At 54.5% G+C, this 20344-nt stretch overlaps 1 protein-coding gene across 1 annotated transcript in view; it reads right to left on the bottom strand.

Annotated features, from left to right (window-relative positions):
• The window catches only part of calcr (calcitonin receptor), a 444237-nt gene that overhangs the window by 225986 nt on the left and 197907 nt on the right, over positions 1-20344 (bottom strand). The window contains 2 exon segments of the mRNA XM_038797577.1: positions 6732-6842; positions 8174-8333. Coding sequence (XP_038653505.1) covers positions 6732-6842; positions 8174-8333 — 271 coding nt within the window.

Raw genomic sequence — 20344 nt, 5'->3', positions numbered from 1 at the left:
CCACTTTGGTACTAAAAAGGATAGAACAGGGTATGTTCGTAACGGCAAAATACTACAACAGTGGAAGCGCAAAGAAACGCTTAGCATTCCAGATACAGAAAATCATCAAACAGGCTCATGGAATGCTGCTATTATCTACAGGTAAAGGTATGATGGAGTTAGGTCAAAGGTCAGCCAGGATTCATTGAGTGACAGAACAGACTTGAGCTGCTAAACTCCTATTCCTTGTTTCCAATACAGAAAGGAAATAAATAAAGCTTGAAATGGAAGATTAGAAAATAGACAGTAAAATGAATTTAGCAGTGCTTACTGGAAATGCTTCCCTGTAAGAAGCTTAGTGAATAAGACAGATGAGCTGAAGACATAGATGGATAGTTGGAAATATGGGGTGGGATTATCCGAACCGCCACCGCAGAATCGCGAGGGGCCGGCGTCAATCCCGCCCCCGCCGTGTCCCAAATTTCCGCCACCCGAGATTCGGCGGGGGTGGGAATCGCGCCGCGCTGGTCGGCAGGCCTACCGTGGCGATTCTCTGGCTCGCGATGGGCCGAAGTCCCGCCGCTGACAAGTCTCTCCTGCCGGCGTGGATTAAACCACCTATCTTACTGGCGGGATTGGAGGCGCGGGCGGGCGCTGGGTGGGCGGGCGCAGGGCGATCTGACCCCGTGGGGTGCCCCCACGGTGGCCTGTGCCATGGGGGCACTCTTTTTCTTCCGCCTTCGCCATGGTCTTCACTATGGCGGAGGTGGAAGAGACCCCCCACCCTGCGCATGCACCGGGATGACGTCAGCAGTCGCTGACTCTCCGGCGCATGCGCGGACTTACGCCGGCGGCGAAGTCCTTTCGGCTCCGGCTGGCACCAAAGGCTGTTCACAACAGCCGTCAGAGCGGGAACCACTCCGGTGCGGGCCTAGCCCCTCAATGTGAGGGCTTGGCCCCTAAAGGCGCGGAGACGTCCGCACCTTTGGGGCGGCCCGACGCCGGAGTGATTCACGCCACTCCAACACGCCGGGATCACCCGCACCGCCGGGTCGGGGAGAATCTCGGTCCTGATATCAGAGCTAATATGTGGCATGGTAGCACAGTGGTTATCACCGTTGCTTCACAGCGCCAAGGTCCCAGGTTTCCGGTTTCCTCCCACAAATCCCGAAAGATGTGCTTGTTAGGTAATTTGGACATTCTCAATTCTCCCTGTGTGTACCCGAACGGAGCCAGAATGTGGCGACTAGGGGCTTTTCACGGTAATTTAATTGCAGTGTTAATGTAAACCTACTTGTGACAATAAAGATTATTAAAGAAATATTAAACATGGCTTAAAGAAGGGTAAGAGTGACAGCTCAGCATTCCTGGTTAGTGTATTCAGACAAGATAGCGAGGTGGATAAAAAAGGAGGGGATGAATTACAACTTTGATTAAAGAAACAATTATAGCTGTGAGTTGGAACAATATGGTACCAGGATCATCAAGTGAGACCATTTGTGTTGATATTAGGAACAAAATGGGGCAATCACACAGGGGTGTACAATAAAACTCCAAAATCTCAGGTGGAGATAGAACAGGAAATATGTTGAAAATGTTTTGAGAAGTGCATAAACTATAGGAGAGGATTTTAACTACCCTAATCATAACTGTGATAGAATCAAAGCAATAGGTACTGAGAGCACAGGATTCTTAAAATGCATTCAGGAGAATACTTTTAGTCAGTATATGGCAAGCTCAAAAAGGGTAGGGACAGTGCTGAAATTTGTTTTAGGGAAAGAAGCTGGGTAAGTGGAAGGTGGATCAGTGGGAGAGCACTTTTGTGACTGTGATCGTCATTTAGTTACATTTAACGTTGTTATGGAATGGTTGAAAGTGGATCAAGAGTAAATGTTCTCAAATGGTGAAAGGCTTTACGAAGCTGAGATGCGCTTTAACAAAAGTAGACTGGAAGCAGCTACTTGAAGGTGAATGAGTATCAGAGCAGTGGGAGGCACTCAAGGACAAGATGTGAAGTGTTCAGAACAAATATATTCCGTCAAAAAAGGAGAGGCATTCAATTTCAAAGATACTTGAAAATTGAAAGGTTAAAGAGAGGGAGGAAATTAAAACAATCACCAGGAAAAGGTGTTGGAGAAACGATTAGACCTAAAGGCTGACGAGTCCTTGGGACAATGGTCCCTGATCGCGGGCCAGACCCCATAGGAGCCCCCCCCACCCCCCCCCTCCCCCGGTGAAGGAGCACTATTCCCCGCCCCACAGGCCGCCCCAGACCCTTCGCGGCAGAGTTCCTGCCGGCAGCGACCAGGGGTGAATGGCACCGGCGGGACTCTGCCGTATCCGCTCGGCCACTCAGGTCAGGAGAATTGGCGACCCCGCCGATTCCAGCAGCCCGCGGCCAGTGCCGCGTCAAACGCGCTGGCGCAAATGCCGCCGATTCTCCGCACGTCAGAGAATCGGGCGCCGGCTTCGGGGCGTCGTCGCGCGGTTGCGGTGATTCTCCGTTCCGGACGGGGCTCGGAAAGTCACGCCCTGGGTCCTTTTGGGCTGGAAAGCTGCAAACAGCAGAGTGCTGCAGAGATCAGCGCTGGGGCCTCAATTATTTACAATCTATAACAATGACTGAGATCGAGGAACTGAATGTGGGCTGGCAAAATTTACTGTTGACACAACGATAAGTAAGTTGTCAAAAGGAGGCAAAGAGTCTACAAATGGATATAGACAAGTTAAGTCAGTGGGCATAAATTTGCCAGATGGAATATAGTGTGGGAAAATATGAACTTGCTCACATTGGCAGGAAGAACAGAAAAGTAGTGTAAAATATAAATAAAGAGAAATTGCAGGACATAGTGCTGTAGAAGGATTTGGCTGTCCTGGTACATGAATCACAAATGTTAGTATGCAGGTACAACAAGTGATTAGGAAGGCAATTTATTGCAAGGGGAATGGAATGAAGAGCAGCTTTATGCATTTTTATACAATTCAGTACGACGTCTCTCAGATGGACGTCTATTTTGTTTGTGTTGAATTCGGCGTTCTGGAACTTGGCTACTCGGAACCTTGGAAGATGGAGAGTTGTAAAGGCCATGCAAACACTCTGCTGACATCACTACTCATCACGTGACATTTTACTAGCAGGGATGTATTCTCTGAGACATCACAAGTATAGCAAGCATAGGGGTTGAATTAAAAGGAAACTAGGTAAATTAAGAGAGGGCATTAAAATATAGCACAGTAAGAAGTCTTACAACACCAGGTTAAAGTCCAACAGGTTTGTTTCAAACACGAGCTTACGGAGCACTGCTCCTTCCTCAGGTGGTTCCTCAGGCACCTGAGGAAGGAGCTGCGCTCTGAAAGCTAGTGTTTGAAACAAACCTGTTGGACTTTAACCTGGTGTTGTAAGACTTCTTACTGTGCTCACCCCAGTCCAACGCTGGCATCTCCACATCATTAAAATATAGTGGTAAGTAAAATCAAGGAAAAACAGAAGATATTTTATGAACACAAGAAGAGCAAAAGGATAACTCAGGAAAGTGAAGGGTATATTCGGGAGCAGAAAGGTAATCTGATTCAATGCTAATAATAATCTTTATTGTCACAAGTAGGCTTACATTAACGCTGCAATGAAGTTACTGTGAAAAGCCCCTAGTCGCCATATTCCGGCACCTGTTTGGGTTCACTGAGGGAGAATTCAGAATTTCCAAATTACGTAACAAGCACGACTTCCGGGACTTGTGGGAGGAAACCGGTGCAGATTCCGCACAGACAGTGAGCCAAGCCGTGAATCGAACATGGGACCTTGTGCTGTGAAGCAACAGTGCTAACCACCGTGCTGCCCGTAACCAAACTCAATTTGTTGATGAGAATTTTAAAAAGCCCTGGTGGAAGGGGTCCCCTCTGCTGCTGAACATCTGATGAACTGTGTAACATGATGAGATGAGAGCTGGAGCAGTGAGGGTGAAAATGGCAACATCAGTGTTGCACCATGATCATCTATTCTGCATACATCCAGTGCATACCCTACACATCTACACACACATCAAGATGGCATTCAGCACAGCTTCAATTTTGTAGCAATAGGACTCTGCTGGATTTTCCACCTGAGACTAAGTGTTGATACCATCGCGGAATTCGTGGAGTTCCACGACAACAAAACTGCCGTCGCACCTGGACCGATTCTGCTACTTTTGAGGGACTAGCATCGGCATCACATAGAACACAATCAATTCCAATGAGAAATGTTGTCCAATTTGCCGGTTTCACAATTAACACTCAGGAAGCTGACAAGCTGCATATACACACTTCACTCCCCATGCACACCATACCAGCCAATGAGGTGGCAGCAAGGTATGCGGCCCCACAATTCACGGATGCTGAGCTGGAGAGCCTCTTGGACGTGGTGGAGGAGAGGAGGGTGACCCTGTATCCCGGCCCAGGAAGGAGGCTGCCAGCCTGCGCCATTCACTGTGCCTGGGCGCAAGTGGCAGAGGCGGTCATCGCTGTGGGAAACAGCGTCCGGACCGGCCAGCAGTGCCGGACAAAACTGCACAACCTCCTCAGGGGGTCCAGGGTGAGTAGGCAGCAGTGTGCCCCTGGCACCAACAGCTGTCCCACACAACCATAACCTTACCACCCCCCAACCCGGAAGGCAGCCGAACTCCCACCCTGCCCCTCATGCCGGTCCCCATACCAGCCGCATGGCTGGATGTCCTGGTCACAGAGGCTACCAGCTATCCATCTCTGGATTGCATGCTTTGGACTGTCTAATACTGTTGTTTTGTGTTTGCCTCCTACCCAGGGAAAGGCCGCCCCAACTGCCGGGAGTGGGAAGAGACAGGAGGGTGACTGCCGGACCTGCGGCCCCTCACCATGGCAGAGCAGAGGGCCCTGGACATGGTAGGCGGCCTGGAGCAAAGGGAGGTCGCCGGAATGGAGTTCAGCCATGGGCGAGGAAGTGAGACCATGCTTAGTTGCGGTTCCCAGTGACACGTGTGTCAACCTTCCCGTCAACACCACCTATCCACCAACCTCACCCCCCCATCAACCTCACCCCCTCACCCCACACCACCCCATCCCACACCATCCTCACCCTACAACACCACCACCATCCCCTCACCCCCACCCCCACTCCCTGCCAGCCCGTGCTCTAATCATGCATCTTGTCTTGTGTCTTGCAGGACCTGCTGGAGATGGGGCAAGCCCATCTTGTGACCCCGCCCCAGCCAGTGCCAAAGCCGGAGCCCCGCCGTGAATCGAGAAGCGACGGGGAAAGCAACTTGGACACCAGCCCTCCACCCGAGATACAGGACACCCTGGAACTTGGGACTGAGGATGACACTGACTTCCCGTCACAGCTATCTCTAACACCAGGCACCATCCCATAGACACTCACCTCGGTTGGGCACTTTAGTGAAGAGGCTCCTGGGACACTCTCTGCTACGCACGACACACCTGATCTGGTACAGCAGGTGGAGGTAGGAACTCCCGAGGGGACGGACGGTCGGAGCGCAGGACGACCCGAGGAAATAGCTACCGTCCAGACGGGTTTCAGGCTTCTTGAATGGACAGTCCCATCATTGGTGAGATGCAGTCCAGGGACTACATGAGGGGTTGTCGTCGAGCTTCCAGCACCTGCAGGTGCAGTTGAAGGAGTCCAACTGTGTGCAGCAACAGGAGGTGGTGCCGTCAATGCGTGCCACCTAGGCCAACACCGCATGGGTGGTGTCTGCAGTGAAGGCATTGGTGGCGACGGGTTTGGCTATGGATCAGCATGTCCAAGGCCTGGGGCATTCTGTGCAGGCGCTGGCCGAGGCCCAGGACAGGGTTGCAGCCTCACAGGCAGCCATAGGCGAGAGCCACCTGGAAATCGCAACAGCATTCCTGAGTGAGGCCCAGTCACAGCAGGTCATGGCTGGGAACATTGGCGGCATTGCTCAGGCACTGGCCGACGTGGTGCAGACATAGAGGGAGGTGGCCCAGTCCCAGTCCGCAGTCACAGGCTGATGTGACACAAACCCAGAAGGTGGTGGCACTTCTGTAATCACTTCCTCCCAACCACTTTCCAGCTCCCACTCTCAAAGGGCACTCCCTCAGAAGTAATATTGACACAAGCCCAGCAGGAGACTACGTGAAGTGCTGGCTACATGCCAGCTGCCAGACCTCTTCAAAACTAAGAGGCACCGCAACATAAAGGGAAGGTAAGGTCTGCAAGCGACCCTTTCCAGAAATGGTGATACTGAAATCCCTACCCTCACGGCTCCAAGTTGAACTTTTCAGGGTTCCTTTCATCCTCTCCCCATTGCCCTTTTGGGACTGGCACCAAGAAAGTGAGCGTGACCTGAGTGTTCATCTTCGATATCCCTTTCGGGGTGAGCTCCCAGGTTCACTGTTTTAGAAAGCTGCTGTAGATGGCACTGACCACTGCCTGCACCCACTGAATATTCAGTGCGGGGGCGGGGGCGGGGGGGGGGGGGGGGGGGGGGGGGGGGGGAGTTCCCGGAGTGTTACTCCAACGGCGTTTTCCATGTTGCTCCGCCAAAAAAGGTGATTGAAAATCGGAATTCGCCATCTCACTGGTGAGGTTCGCGTTTTCCGATTCCCTCAGATTTTCTTCCCGTGTCGACGATCCCGCCCACAGCCAACATGGGCTCAAAATCACCTCCTTTCATAAATATTTCATTGCTTTGTGGGAATAGAACAGCCGTAGCATCCTCAGGAATTATAATCGGAGGACAAAGATGTAACTTTCTTACCAGTTTCATCAAAGTCATTAAAGTGGTTTGGGCAGCTCTGGAAGGTTAGTGTTCCAGCTGGTGTATCGTCCCAGCATAACCATCCATCCCAGGTTCTGTTACAGTATAGACCTGGAATGTCAGAAACAAAAGGCCAATATCTAGTGTTATTCATAACAACAATTTGTATTTATAAAGTACCTTTAATGAAATAAATCATCCCAAGCTGCATCACTGGAGAGTTACAGAGTAAATTTGACACAGCCACATAAGGAAATATTGGGACAGAAGAGCAAAATAGAATTCCAGGACTTATTTCTTTGGCAGCTGAAGACACAGACACACATGGTGAAGCAATTAAAATTGTGAATGTTCAAGAGACTAAAAGTAAAAAAGCACAGATATGTCAGAGGGTTGTGAGTCTGGGCAGGTTTACAGAGATAGCGGGGGGGTGAGTTATGGTGGCATCTGTGAACAAGAATGGGAATATTAAAATTGAGATGCTGTTTAAGCAGGAGCCAATGTTGGTCAGTGAGCTAAGGGATGATGTGTGAAAGGAACTTGGTGAGAGTAAGGACATAAATAGCAGCAATTTGGATGACCTCAAGTTTGCAGAGGGCAGAATGTGGGAGACTGTTGGAGTGATAAAAATGGACAAAGAAATGGGTGAGGGTTTCAGCAGTGGATGAGCTGAAACAGGATCAGAGTCAGGCTGTGTCATGGATGTTGAAGCTGGTGGCCTTAGCGATGCTACGGCTATGTGGTCAGAATCTCGGATGAAAAATAGGAGTGGGGTCAAGGATAGATCTTTGGGGAATACTAGAAGTAAGGAATTTGCACTTTCATGCAATCTAGCGAGTGTTTCCTGCGCAAACATAATGAATGGGAAGTGAATTATACGGCACAAAAACTCACCATTGCGGCCAGCGGGATAATTGTGGGCGAGATTCTCCGCAAATGCAGTGACAGGCCGTGACCCACGGCAGCCTTCACGCCCACTTCCGGGGCCGATTCTCCCACCCGGGCGGGGCTAGGAGCGCAGCCCCGTGTGTCACGGCGGTGACAAACGGCGAGCGGCGATTCGTGCCGTGGGTCGGGCGTGGGTGAGACTAGCGGGAGGGCGTGAAAAATGTCGGGAGGCCCTCCCGCTATTCTCCCACCCGGCATGGGGGGGGCGGAGAATCGCGCCCACAGTTTTTCACACCCGCCGCCTCACTTAGTGCGCTGAGGGTCAAAATCCCTCCAAAGGAATTTGGAAAAGAAAGGGAGTTTTGAGATGGGACAGTATTTTACACGGACGATGGGGTCAGAAGTCTTTTTTTGAGGAGAAGATGATGATGACAGAAATGAAGAAGTGGGAAGTACCTGAAAAAAATTAACAATATCGGCTAAGATGGAAGGGAAACTGCAATTTAATCAATCATGTTATTAAAGAATGCAAGCGCAACCAACTTGTCTCTTACCTGGTTTATTATATGAAGCATTTCTGACCATTTTTTCAGAACACTTAAACTGAGCATTCATTATCTTTTGCCTTATTAGATTTTCTGCAGTCTCAACAGATGATGGTTCAGTTGTCATTTCATCATAATTTTCAGTCGATGCAAAACTTGACATAGTTCTCTGTGAGAGAAGAGAAGGTGCATGGTGTTTTAATTTAACTGCCAAAAAAATCATTGCCTGCTAATTCCTCAGATTAGTCACTGAATTAAATCTCATTAAGAACTGTGAAAATTGATGGTCAAAGTGAATTTTCTATTCAATGTCAGCTTCAATGACTCTGTTAATACTTCAATCATAACATTGTCTGGCATTGTGGAATGCATCTCCAACCAGCTTTACTGAATGATTTACTGCAGTTGTACTGACTTCCTCTGTGTGCTGGTGTCAACCCATTCACTTTGAACAGAGCACCAGTGTGATGTTTGCAGGGTTGACTTTAGTTGGCCGTGGAGGTTCAACAGAATTAAGAGCTTTATTCAGGAGATGTGAGGCTACGATGTTACACTGCTCAGTCACTCGGCTGATACACAAACATTCTCTTAAAGTCCCCCTGTTCAGCTGCAAATTTGCAGATCAGGAATTACTGAAAACACTATAAGTACACAACAGCCAGGGCATTTGAAAAAGGCAAACATTTGGATATGGATTTGGATTTATTGTCACGTGTACCGAGGTAAAGTGAAAGGTATTGTTCTGCATGCAGTCCAGACAGATTGTTCCATACGTTAAAAAAAAAACATAGGACATCTGATAGATGGACAATGTAAAGACATAGACACATGCATTGGATGAAGCATACAGAGTGTAGTACTACTCAGTGGAGAACATGTGTGGAGAGGTCAGTTCAGTCCATAAGAGGGTCATTCAGGGTAAGAGTGGGGAAGAAGCTGTTTTTGAATCTGTTAGTGCATATTCTCAGTCCTTTGTATCTCCTGCCCAGTGGAAGAGGTTGGAAGAGTGAATAACCTGTGTGGGAGGGGTCTTTGATTATGCCGCCCTCTTTCCCAAGGCAGCGGGAGGTGCAGAGTCAGATCGGCATTCTTGAAAGTGAACCCACGGGAACGAATGGATCCAGATGGAGTTCCTGGCTGTGCATTCAGATCCTGCACGGACCAACTGATGGGGCTTAAAATACGGTTCCAATGCCTCAACTGCTCTGGTGGTCCATTGCTGTGTGGTGTTGCACAAATTAAGTAATGGCATGATGGGAAAATCGATCAACTACTTGGTACAATGCAAGAAAGGCTGACTCCGCATAACTTAAAGCATGAATAAGATGAGAGAAGGTCAAGCTATTCCAAAATGCCTGACCTCTGTAAATTCTGATAAGGTTAACTCATCATGACCCAGGGCTGTATGAGTAAGACAAGATAAGGTCAGGGAAGAAGGAGTAACCAACCTTTTAATGTTCTATTAAAGGACAAGATAATGGTATGAGTGATGATACAGAGTCCTAGGACGTCAGCAGGTTGTGCCATGTTTTAGGACATTGCTTATGTTTCTACCTCTGATCGAATTCCTGACTAAGCCATAGTCATGCAATTCTGATAATGATAATGTATAAATACTGAACTGATTTTCTGTGTAAGCGCGGACTTGAGGAGGAATAAGCAGTGGGTACCAACTGCTCTCTGAACCTAAGTTGCAGCCAATACTGCATGCAGTCTTTTCGTAAATAAAGACTACTTATTTTGTTGAAACTAACTTTGTTGAGTCTTTCTACCACAGTCCAGAAGCAGGAAGAATATTGACTTCTACAGCAGTACACCTCCCCGGAGGGTTGCCTGCTTTGTGGTGGTCTGCTGTGCCGTCCATAACCTGGCACAGCAGCACAACAGCGTTCTGGAGATGGTGGTGGTGGAGGAACCTGCGGCCACCAAGGAGGAGGAGAACAAGGATTGCCAGACCGGGAAGGATTGGAGGACGAGCCCAGGAGGAACCCACGGGAGCAGATGGAGGATTGACGGCAGGCCATGGCGGCGAGGGTCTGGCATGCCTTGAGGACCAGGGAGGATCTCATCCCTGCCCGCTTCTCATAGGATGTGACTTCATCGATCATTGCACTCCCTCTCCCCATCCTACCCACCTTCTCCCCACAACTCCCATTACATCCCCCCCACCCCCATATCACCCTGTTCCACCCTCCCAGGGTCTGTGTTCCATCACTACAGGATGATGGTCCTGTGTCAGCACTGTCAGCGGACCAATGTATAAGGCAGGAGGGTGATGATAACCCGCAATTACACCCATCACCTGCATGTGGTGTGCCTCAGCGGCGGCTGCTCAGGTCTAGTAGAAGGGAGCCTGAGGGGCTTGAATCTGGGGAGGGCAGAGGGCAACTGGAGGATGGGGGATGCAGGCCGGCCTGCAATGCGACAGAGGCATCACATGTTTTGGTGTGGTGAATTATAATAATCCACACTGTATTGTACAACATGTGTTGAGCCTGTACCTTGTACTAGATCATGTGTAGTTGCATGGCTCTACCCATAGGGGGAGATAAGGAGCTTGTACTGGGCTCCACCCTTGGCTCCGCCCCCTAACTGGAAGTATAAAGATTGCTGTTGTGAGCCTGCCTGCCAGTTCATCTAGAGTTCATCTCGTCACAGGCAGGCTCTGTTGGAAGACGATTAAAACCAATGTTCACTTCTAACCACGTGTCGCGTGAATTGATGGTCTCATCACTTGGGCATAGTACAATATTGACCCCAACTGCCCCTAGCTTCTGATGGTGCCCCCCCACCCCTCCTCTCTCCCCCCACCCCACCAGTGCCCTCTTAGTGATTGTAAATGCGCTGAAGCCGCCCTCTGTGCTCTACCAATACGTCTAGATGTGTCTCCAGGATAAAATGAGATGTGGAAGCAGCCTGCTGCTTACCGCGTCCTGTAGCCTTTCATGCTCCTGGCAGGTGTCCTCCGGTGGGCCTGGGATTGGAGGTCCCCTGTCGACTTGCCACTGGCACATGCCTTGTCATGCTATCCTAATCCGCATGATGACCCCGAGATGCGCCGTTGTCAGGTTGCTGCATTCAGGAGAGCTGGTGACCTCCATCGTATCCCTGTAAGAGTTCCCAGGTTGGCTTTCAGTGCTCCCTCTTCCTGATCAGTGCCCGTAGGGCCCTGGGTTTGACCTTGGGATGGGGAGACAGCGGGATTAAGCTTTGGATGTCCCTGCATCATCTGGCTCTGCCAGCGCTGACGACTCCCCCAATGTCTGCACAATGGTGTTAGTACCCTCGATGATGCCCTCTGTGAGTAGGCAATCCTCTGCAGCATCTTGCCAATGTCTATCTGCATCTGGAATGTCCTCAGTAGCAGGACGTGCTCTGGAGCACCTCTGCAAGGTCCACCAGAGACTGGGACGTGTCCCACCATGTCTGGGACATGCTCTGCAGTGCCTAGGCAATTCCCACCTGAGAATGGGACATGCTCCGCAGCCTCCCGGAAATGTCCGCCTACTTCAGGGACATGGTGGCATCCTCAGATCTCTGGTCAGCGAGAGGGAAAGATCATCCACCTTGCATGAACAACTCACATGTGACAAGTCATCTGGGTGGGGCTGGTGGATATTTACCTCTGCAGCCCAGGCAAAGCTCGACGTCAATGACTGATCTGTCCTTGGCCACCCCTGTGAACTCCAGGGCTTGTTCGTCATAGGGAGTGAGACTGTGCTGAGGCACAGGCGTGGCAGTGTGCTGGGGCACGGTGCAGCATTGTGCTGGGGGGTCGGTGCCAGGTGCAGGGTCATTGAGGGAAGGCATCTGAGGGTGGCAGGGCGCTGATGCCAACTCACTCATGCAACCCAGTGGAGGTTGTTGATCTCCTTACGGCTCAGGGTGGTGGTCCTCCTGGTCAGACTCCCCGAGCTAACGGCTGCTGCCACAACACTGGCTGACCTGTGGCTTATGCTTTGACCCCTTCTGTGGAACAGGATGTCCCTCCTGGACTTGACCACATCCATGAGCCTGGCCAGGTCAGTATCTCTGAATCGTGGACCTGGTCTTATGTGGCAGAAGCCCTTGGAGCATCATTATGCACTCTAATTAACATTAGGGGCGCGATTCTCCGCTGTCACGCCGGTTGGGAGAATAGCGGGCCGCGCCAGATTTTCACGCGACGCCGGTCTGACGCGCTCCCGCTATTCTCCCAACCGGCCAAATTTGTGTCACGGAGAATCGCCCGATACAGCCAAAATGGCGATTCTCCGCACCCTGATGGGCCGAAGTTCCGACGTCGTGACGCCAGGTCACGCCATAGCCGTCCACACGTGGTTTTTAAAGTCGTCAGCCAGTCGTGCTGGCTGACGAGGAGTGAGGAGGTGAGCGGACCGTCCCGGAGTCTCGGCAAACTGGGGAAGGCTTCCCCGAGAACGCAGCAGCCAGTGGGGGGCGGGAGAGAGGGAAAAGTGGGGGAGGGGGAGGGGGGGGAGAGAGGGAGGAAGTGGGAGGGAGGGGGAGAGGGAGAAGTGGGATGGGGCAGAGAGAGGGAGGAAGTGGGGGGGGGGGACTGTAGGAGAGAGAAGTGGGAGGGGGAGAGAGGGAGACGTGGTGGGGGGGGTGGAGAGAGGGAAGAAGTGGGGGGGAGAGATTGAGACGAGACGTGGGGGGAGAGAGAGGGAGTAGTGGGAGGGGGAGAGGGAGAAGTGGAGGGGGGTTGGATGAGGAGCGGAAGAAGTGGGGGGAGAGATGGAGAAGTGGGATGGGGTGGAGAGAGGGAGAAGTGGAGGGGGTGGAGAGTAGCGAGAAGTGGGGGGAGGAGAGAGGAGAAGTGGGGCGGGGAGAGAGGGAGAAGTGGGAGGGGGGAGAGGGAGAGGAGAGGGAGGGGGGGGGAGAGGGGAGAAGTGGGAGGGGGGGAGAGAGGGAGAAGTGGGAGGGGGTGGAGAGAGGGAGAAGTGGGAGGGGGTGGAGAGAGGGAGAAGTGGGGGGGGAGAGAGGGAGAAGTGGGAGGGGGGAGAGAGGGAGAAGTGGGAGGGGGTGGAGAGAGCGAGAAGTGGGGGGGAGAGATGGAGAAGTGGGAGGGGGGAGAGAGGGAGAAGTGGGAGGGGGGAGAGGGAGAAGTGGGGGGGAGAGAGGGAGAAGTGGGGAGGGGAGAGAGGGAGAAGTGGGAGGGGGGAGAGGGAGAAGTGGGGGGGAGAGAGGGAGAAGTGGGAGGGGGGAGAGAGGGAGAAGTGGGAGGGGGTGGAGAGAGGGAGAAGTGGGAGGGGGTGGAGAGAGGGAGAAGTGGGGGGGAGAGAGGAGAAGTGGGAGGGGGGAGAGAGGGAGAAGTGGGAGGGGGTGGAGAGAGCGAGAAGTGGGGGGGAGAGATGGAGAAGTGGGAGGGGGTGGAGAGAGCGAGAAGTGGGGGGAGAGAGGAGAAGTGGGGAGGGGAGAGAGGGAGAAGTGGGAGGGGAGAGGGAGGAGAAGTGGGGGGGAGAGGGGAGAAGGGGGGGGAGAGAGGAGAAGTGGGAGGGGGGAGAGAGGGAGAAGTGGGAGGGGGGAGAGCGAGTAGTGGGAGGGGGAGGCGAGTAGTGGGAGGGGGAGAGAGGGAGATGTGGGAGGGGGGAGAGAGCGAGAAGTGGGAGAGGGGGGAGAGAGGGAGAAGTGGGAGGGGGCGAGAGGGAGAAGTGGGAGGGGGTGGAGAGAGGGAGAAGTGGGAGGGGGAGAGAGGGAGAAGTGGGAGGGGGGGAGAGAGGGAGAAGTGGGAGGGGGGAGAGGGAGAAGTGGGGGGGAGAGAGAGGGAGAAGTGGGGGGGGGAGAGAGGGAGAAGTGGGAGGGGGAGAGAGGGAGAAGTGGGGGGGGAGAGAGGGAGAAGTGGGAGGGGGGAGAGGGAGAAGTGGGGGGGAGAGGGAGTAGTGGGAGGGGGAGTAGAGGGAGGGGGGGAGAGGGAGTAGTGGGAGGGCGGGGAGAGAGGGAGAAGCAGGAGGGGGGAGAGAGAGCGAGTAGTGGGGGGGGGGAGAGAGGGAGTGAGTGGAGTGGGTCGTCCACCCCCGGATGCAACATCTCAGCTACCCAGCCATGGCAGGACGGTGACGAGGACACGGCCGCTGGTTGCCCTGTGGCTTATGGCCACAGCCCACTGACGCACCGGTGAGGAGGATTTGTTGTTAACTGCCCGTTGGATGTTGAAAGTGATCAGAGGTTAGGCTGCCCGCGTGTCAGCACCGTGACCAGGCCACCGGGACACACAGGTATCCCGTGGCAGGCGGCTACCGAGGTGTCGAACAACCTCCGTCTAACATGTTGTTTCACTGCCCCCCACCACCTTTCTGCAGGTGACGATAATGTATTCAAACCGAACGGCTATGTTCAGCGCAGTGGTTGGGGCCGCTGCACTGCAGTTGCAGATCCATCAGCGTCCACAGCCACAACCCGCAGTGGATGCAGGGGCAGCTTCAGGAGCAGAGGGAATGGCCGTGGAGTGGCCCGTCATTGAGCAGCATGGGGGGGAGGAGGAGGAGGAGGAGGAGACATTGATGGTGGATCCAGGGAGCCAGAGGTGACGACCGAGGCCTAGGGTGTACCATGCCCGGATCTCTTTCCAGACAATGCCGGACATCACCTGCAGGAGGAGACTCCGGTTGAGCAGAGAGACGGTGACACATACCTGTCACCTCGTGGCGCACCTCGCCCCACGTGGAACGGGGGTAGGACATGCGATCCCGGTTGCCGTCAAGGTGACGGTCGCACTTAACTTTTATGCAACCGGCTCCTTCCAGTCTCCGAGCGGGGACCTATCCGGGATTTCCCAGGCATCGGTGCACAGGTGCATCCGGGATGTGACCAACGCCCTCTATGCCATCGCTGAGCGCTACATCACCTTTCCCGAGGACAGAGCAAATCAAGAATCACAAACTCTTGGATTTGCCAACGTGGCCGGGATACCGATGGTCCTGGGAGTCATTGATTGTGTTCACGTCCCCATGCGCCCGCCTGCAGGCAACAGGGAAGTGTTCACAAACAGGAGGGGGACATACTCCATGAACATCCAGGTGGTATGCGACCCCCAATGAAGATCATGCACATGTTCGCTAGGTTCCCTGGAAGTGTGCATGATTCATACATTCTTACGCAGTCATTCATCACTGCTCTATTTGAGGGATGGCCCCCCTGGCTGAGGGGCTGGTTGCTGGGTGACAGGGGTTATCCGCTGAGGTATTGGCTGATGACGCCAATACGCAGGCCTCAGACCAATGCGGAGACCCTTTACAATGAGGGTCATGCAGCAACCAGGGATGTGGTGGAGCACTGCTTTGGTCCCCTGAAAATGCGATTCAGGTGCCTGGACCGCTCCGGAGGGGCCCTGCAGTACCAGCCTGAGAGGGTCACTCGCATTGTCGTGGTTTGCTGTGCGCTGCACAACATCACGATGCAGAGGGGAGATGCCCTGGTGGAGGAGTCAGAGGGAGAAGCCACTGGCAGTGGTGCCAACACGGAGGAGGAGGATGAGGAGGTGGAGGAGGTTGGTGGTGTGTCGGGCACAGCATGCAGACACGACCTGGGTGCTGGTAATGTCCAGGAGGTGGCATGACAGCACCGGTGAGGACAGCAGGCACGCGACGCCTTGGTGGCAGCACGATTCACGCCCCGCGCGCGACGGCACCGGTGAACACCAACACTACCACCTGCATCGGCAGTCACGCAGACAGTCAGCACACAACTCCCACCACCACCAGCCCCCCGCCCCGGCGCCCCCGCCCCAGCACCCCCGCTGTGTACACTGCTCCAGTTCTAAATCACCCTTACCACTGCGGCCAAACGGAATGGCACAACATTGATGGCTGTGTCAGCGGGTGTGATCAGTGCCATGTGGAATGATGACAGCCCGCTCTGCGATGAGCTGTGAGCTCAGAATCATTAGAGAGAGTCTGACCCATGGCAATAGCTGAACCATCCACCTTGGTGGCCGCTGAGTTTGTCACGGACACTCCATCACGTGCCCGCGTGGGCTAGCTATGGGAGGGGGTAGGGGGGGAAGGGACTGCACACCCGGCACCGAAGTTTCACCACCCATCACCCCCAGCGACACTCGGTCACCATCACGATCCCAGTGGCAACGGAAAAATCACACGGTCTTACAAGTTATGTGCAACGGAGAGTTTAATGATTAATATTATGTACAGATGCCCTAGCCCCTACAACTAATCTGTGCCCTTCACCAATGCAAACTTACTAAGTGTCCCTCTTTGTTGCCTTATGGGCCCTACCACTACGTCTAAGTGAATCCCCAGATGGTACAGCAGGAGTGGCGGCGGACTGCTGAGAATCACGCCCTGCGACATGTCTGCCCGTCGGCACTCGTTTCCTGGGGCGACCCGGCCTTGATGGGCCAGGCTGCTCCGCGGGCATTTCGGATGACGTTGCGCCACCCTGCTCTGCCCGCTGCCCACCCGATGCACCAGGAATGGGACGGGGGGAGGCCGAGCGTTCAGGGACGTCCCGTGATGGAGTTAATGGGACGGGCCCCAAAACCTCCTCCTCCCTCGGGGAGCCCGGTGGCCCCCAGGCCTCACTGTGGGACGTAGGTGCGAGCGGGGAGGTGCCCCCTCGCCCCACCGACACCTGGCGTTGCCAGTCCTGGAGGCCTGCAACGGTATCCACCAGGATCCGAAGGTTCGCTGAGATGGAGTCCAGGGAGTGAGACATTCCCGCCAGGGACTGTGCGACCTCAACCTGTGAGTGCGCGACGCCATCCAGCACGTGCGTCAGGCGGTTGATGCTCTCCGCGACTGACTGTTGGGACTGTGCCATGGCGTGCTGGGACTAGGCCATGACCTTCTGAGACTTGGCCAGGTCCCGTAGTGCGCTGGCAATGTCATGTTGGCTCTGGCGCATTGCTGCCTGTGAGAGGGCAACCCTCTCCAGGGGCATGGATGACGCATGCACATTAAGCCCAACGCCTTGCAGAACCTGACCCATTGCCTCGACCGCGGATGCCACCCGTGCGGTATCGGCCTGGGTGGCTGCCATGAGCGGCACCACTCCCTGCTCCTGGACGCGGTTTGACCCCTCTAACTGCGTTTGCAGCTGCTGGAAGACGGCCCTCATCCCATCATTGTGTCCCTGGTTTTCAAAATGCATCGGCTGTGCGGGTGGGTCAAGTAAATCCAAGAACCCGGGAAACGTCTGGGAGCCAGCTGAATGCTGGGCCTGGGCTGCCCTCTGACCGTCCAGCCCCTCGGCTGCTCCGACCTCTACCTGCTGTACCGGCTCGGCTGTGTGGTTCACACCAGACCGTGACCCAGGAGCCTCATCACTTAATTGCTCAACCGAGGTGAGTGTCTCTGGGATGGTGGATGGTGTGGGAGACAGCAGTGCCGCAAGCTCTAGGTCCTCGTCCATCATAAAATCAGCAGTGTCGTCGTCCCAGTCATATCCGGCCGCAGGGCGCACGCGGCCATGTCTGGTTCTCCCTCATGTGAGTCTGTTGACTGTGTCGCCGTCATGTGTGCGTCCTGCTCTTGAGTCCCCGATTTGGAGGATGGCACTCCTGGCTGACCTCCTGCCACCCTCTGGCGTGCGGCCCTGGGTGCGGTGGTGGTGGCGGATGTTCGGCTGTGTGTGGCAGCAGACGGCCCTGGATGTTCGTCAGCACACCCTAGGGAACAGAATAAGACGGGGTTATTTAGACACGCTCGGCCGGGCGTTGGATGGTCCAGTGGGCAGTGTGAGAGGGGAGAGAGGATGGGGCGTCCAGTGGGCAGAGTGTGAGGGCACAGAGGATGGGGGGCGAGAGGGCAGAGTGTGAGGGGAGAGAAGATGGGGGGGTCCAGTGGGCAGAGTGTGAGGGCACAGAGGATGGGGGGGCGAAAGGGCAGAGTGTGAGGGGAGAGATGGGGGAGTCCAGTGGGCAGAGTGTGAGGGGAGAGAGGATGGGGGGTCCAGTGGGCAGAGTGTGAGGGGAGAGAGGATGGGGGGGCGAGAGGGCAGAGTGTGAGGGGAGAGAAGATGGGGTGTCCAGTGGGCAGAGTGTGAGGGCACAGAGGATGGGGGGGCGAGAGGGCAGAGTGTGAGGGGAGAGATGGGGAGTCCAGTGGGCAGAGTGTGAGGGGAGAGAGGATGGGGGGTCCAGTGGGCAGAGTGTGAGGGGAGAGAGGATGAGGGTCCAGTGGGCAGAGTGTGAGGGGAGAGAGGATGAGGGTCCAGTGGGCAAAGTGTGAGGGGAGAGAGGATGGGGGGTCCAGTGGGTAGAGTGTGAGGGGAGAGAGGATGGGGGTCCAGTGGGCAGAGTGTGAGGGGAGAGAGGATGGGGGGTCCAGTGGGCAGAGTGTGAGGGGAGAGAGGATGGGGTCCAGTGGGCAGAGTGTGAGGGGAGAGAGGATGGGGGGTCCAGTGGGCAGAGTGTGAGGGGAGAGAGGATGGGGGGTCCAGTGGGCAGAGTGTGAGGGGAGAGAGGATGGGGGGTCCAGTGGGCAGAGTGTGAGGGCACAGAGGATGGGCTGGGTGGGGGGTTGTCATGGAGGGTTGTCTCACTTGGCTCTAAACCTCCAACTTCGCATTGCGCGACCTCCGGGTGGCAGATCCCCAGCAAGGTCCAGTGCCCTCTGCTCGAACATGGTCAGGGGGTGCAGATGGGTGAACCCCCTCCGGTCCTGTTGCGCTCCCGGCTGTTGTGAGCAGTCTTGTCCTGTTTGGGGGTGGGGGGGGGGGGGCATAGATAGATCATGACAATTCGGCAGATATCATCAGGGCATTCAGGTATTGGCACAGGTTGGGGTGAAAGTTGCAGCTAAACCATGGCATCCCTCCAGGGGGTCGCATTTGGGTCTGTGACAACTTTGTTAACCACCCTACACTCACTCTCGCCCCCCCTCCCCCTCGTGCCCGGGGGGGAGGTGGGTGATGAGGGACATGGTGGGGGGGGGGGAATTGTTGTGACCTGGGGGCACCCTCGTGGCACTTACCCTGACAGCCCTGGTGAGGTCGTGGAACTTCTTCCAACACTGCTCCCCAGACCGAAGGGTCTGCCCCACAGCACTCACTGCCGTGCCCACCTCACGCCAGGCCCGTCGCACAACGCTGGCAGGGTGTCGATGCCCTCTTCCAGGCCAGATGATGCCCCTCCGTTGCTCCACCTCATCGAGGAGGGCCTCGAGGTTAGTCTCACCGAACCTCGGGACGGCCCTCCGTGGCTCTGTAATTTTCACCCCCTCACTTGTTGTCATCGCTCGCACCCTTTTACGACGCGGAGCGGCGTCATTCGGGCGTCGCGGGCTTTTGCCATCATCCCCCACGTGCTTCCCCGCGGCCCTGCTCCTAGCCCATTTCCGGGGCCAGAATCGATCGGGAACGGGGCCGTTTCGCGCCGTCATGAAACTCGGCCGAGTTCACAACGGCCTTCCCGATGCCGCGTGGGAGCGGAGAATCGTGCCCTAGATACCTGTAACGGCCTTGACGGGTTGGCCGTCGGAAACACCTGCTTTCTACCACACTTAGAATTAATTCAATTAGATTGCACCCAACATCTCCACCTGCCTTCACCACCCCACACCCTCACTGACCACCCCACGAATCCCAGCCTAACCTGACCCCACCACCTGATTCCCCTTCCTGAGCCCAGACTCACTCCCCTCAAGCACCCAATTCCCCCCCAACTTCCTGACCCAATCTCGCCACCTTACCCATCTGCCACTCTACCACCCTATCTACCCACCACCTTACCTATCAACCACCTTACTTACCTGCCACCCATACACCCAACTCCCTTACCCACTTATCAAACCCACTGCAGCCCACTTACCCAAATACATATTCATCCATTCATTCACTCAGACAGTCCTTCATGAAAATGCTGAAAAGCTGTTTAAATCTTCCAGCTTTCCAATGCGGTAGTGAACACTTGCCACAATATGGCAGCTGGTAACATAAGAAGTGTCATGGCTTGTCTTCCCTGATGACCTAGCACTACAAGGGAGTAGTTAGATTGGAGGTACAGTCTGCCAGAAATGCGGCGCTCCAGCATGGCACAGACAAGTAGGTGTGGAGCAGAATACTCTCAGTGACTGCTGCACCACGAGAGATTCGGGCCATAGTTGTTGAATATATTCACGGCAGAGATTTGTACACTGTTGGGTACTATGGAATGACAGGATAAGCGAATTGTGCAGGAAAGTGGAATTGAGGGAGAAGATCAGCCATAATCTATTGAATAGCGAG

This window comes from Scyliorhinus canicula, chromosome 5 (assembly GCF_902713615.1).
Source record: "Scyliorhinus canicula chromosome 5, sScyCan1.1, whole genome shotgun sequence".
Classification (NCBI taxonomy): domain Eukaryota; kingdom Metazoa; phylum Chordata; class Chondrichthyes; order Carcharhiniformes; family Scyliorhinidae; genus Scyliorhinus; species Scyliorhinus canicula.
This window is presented reverse-complemented; position numbering and strand designations above follow the sequence as displayed.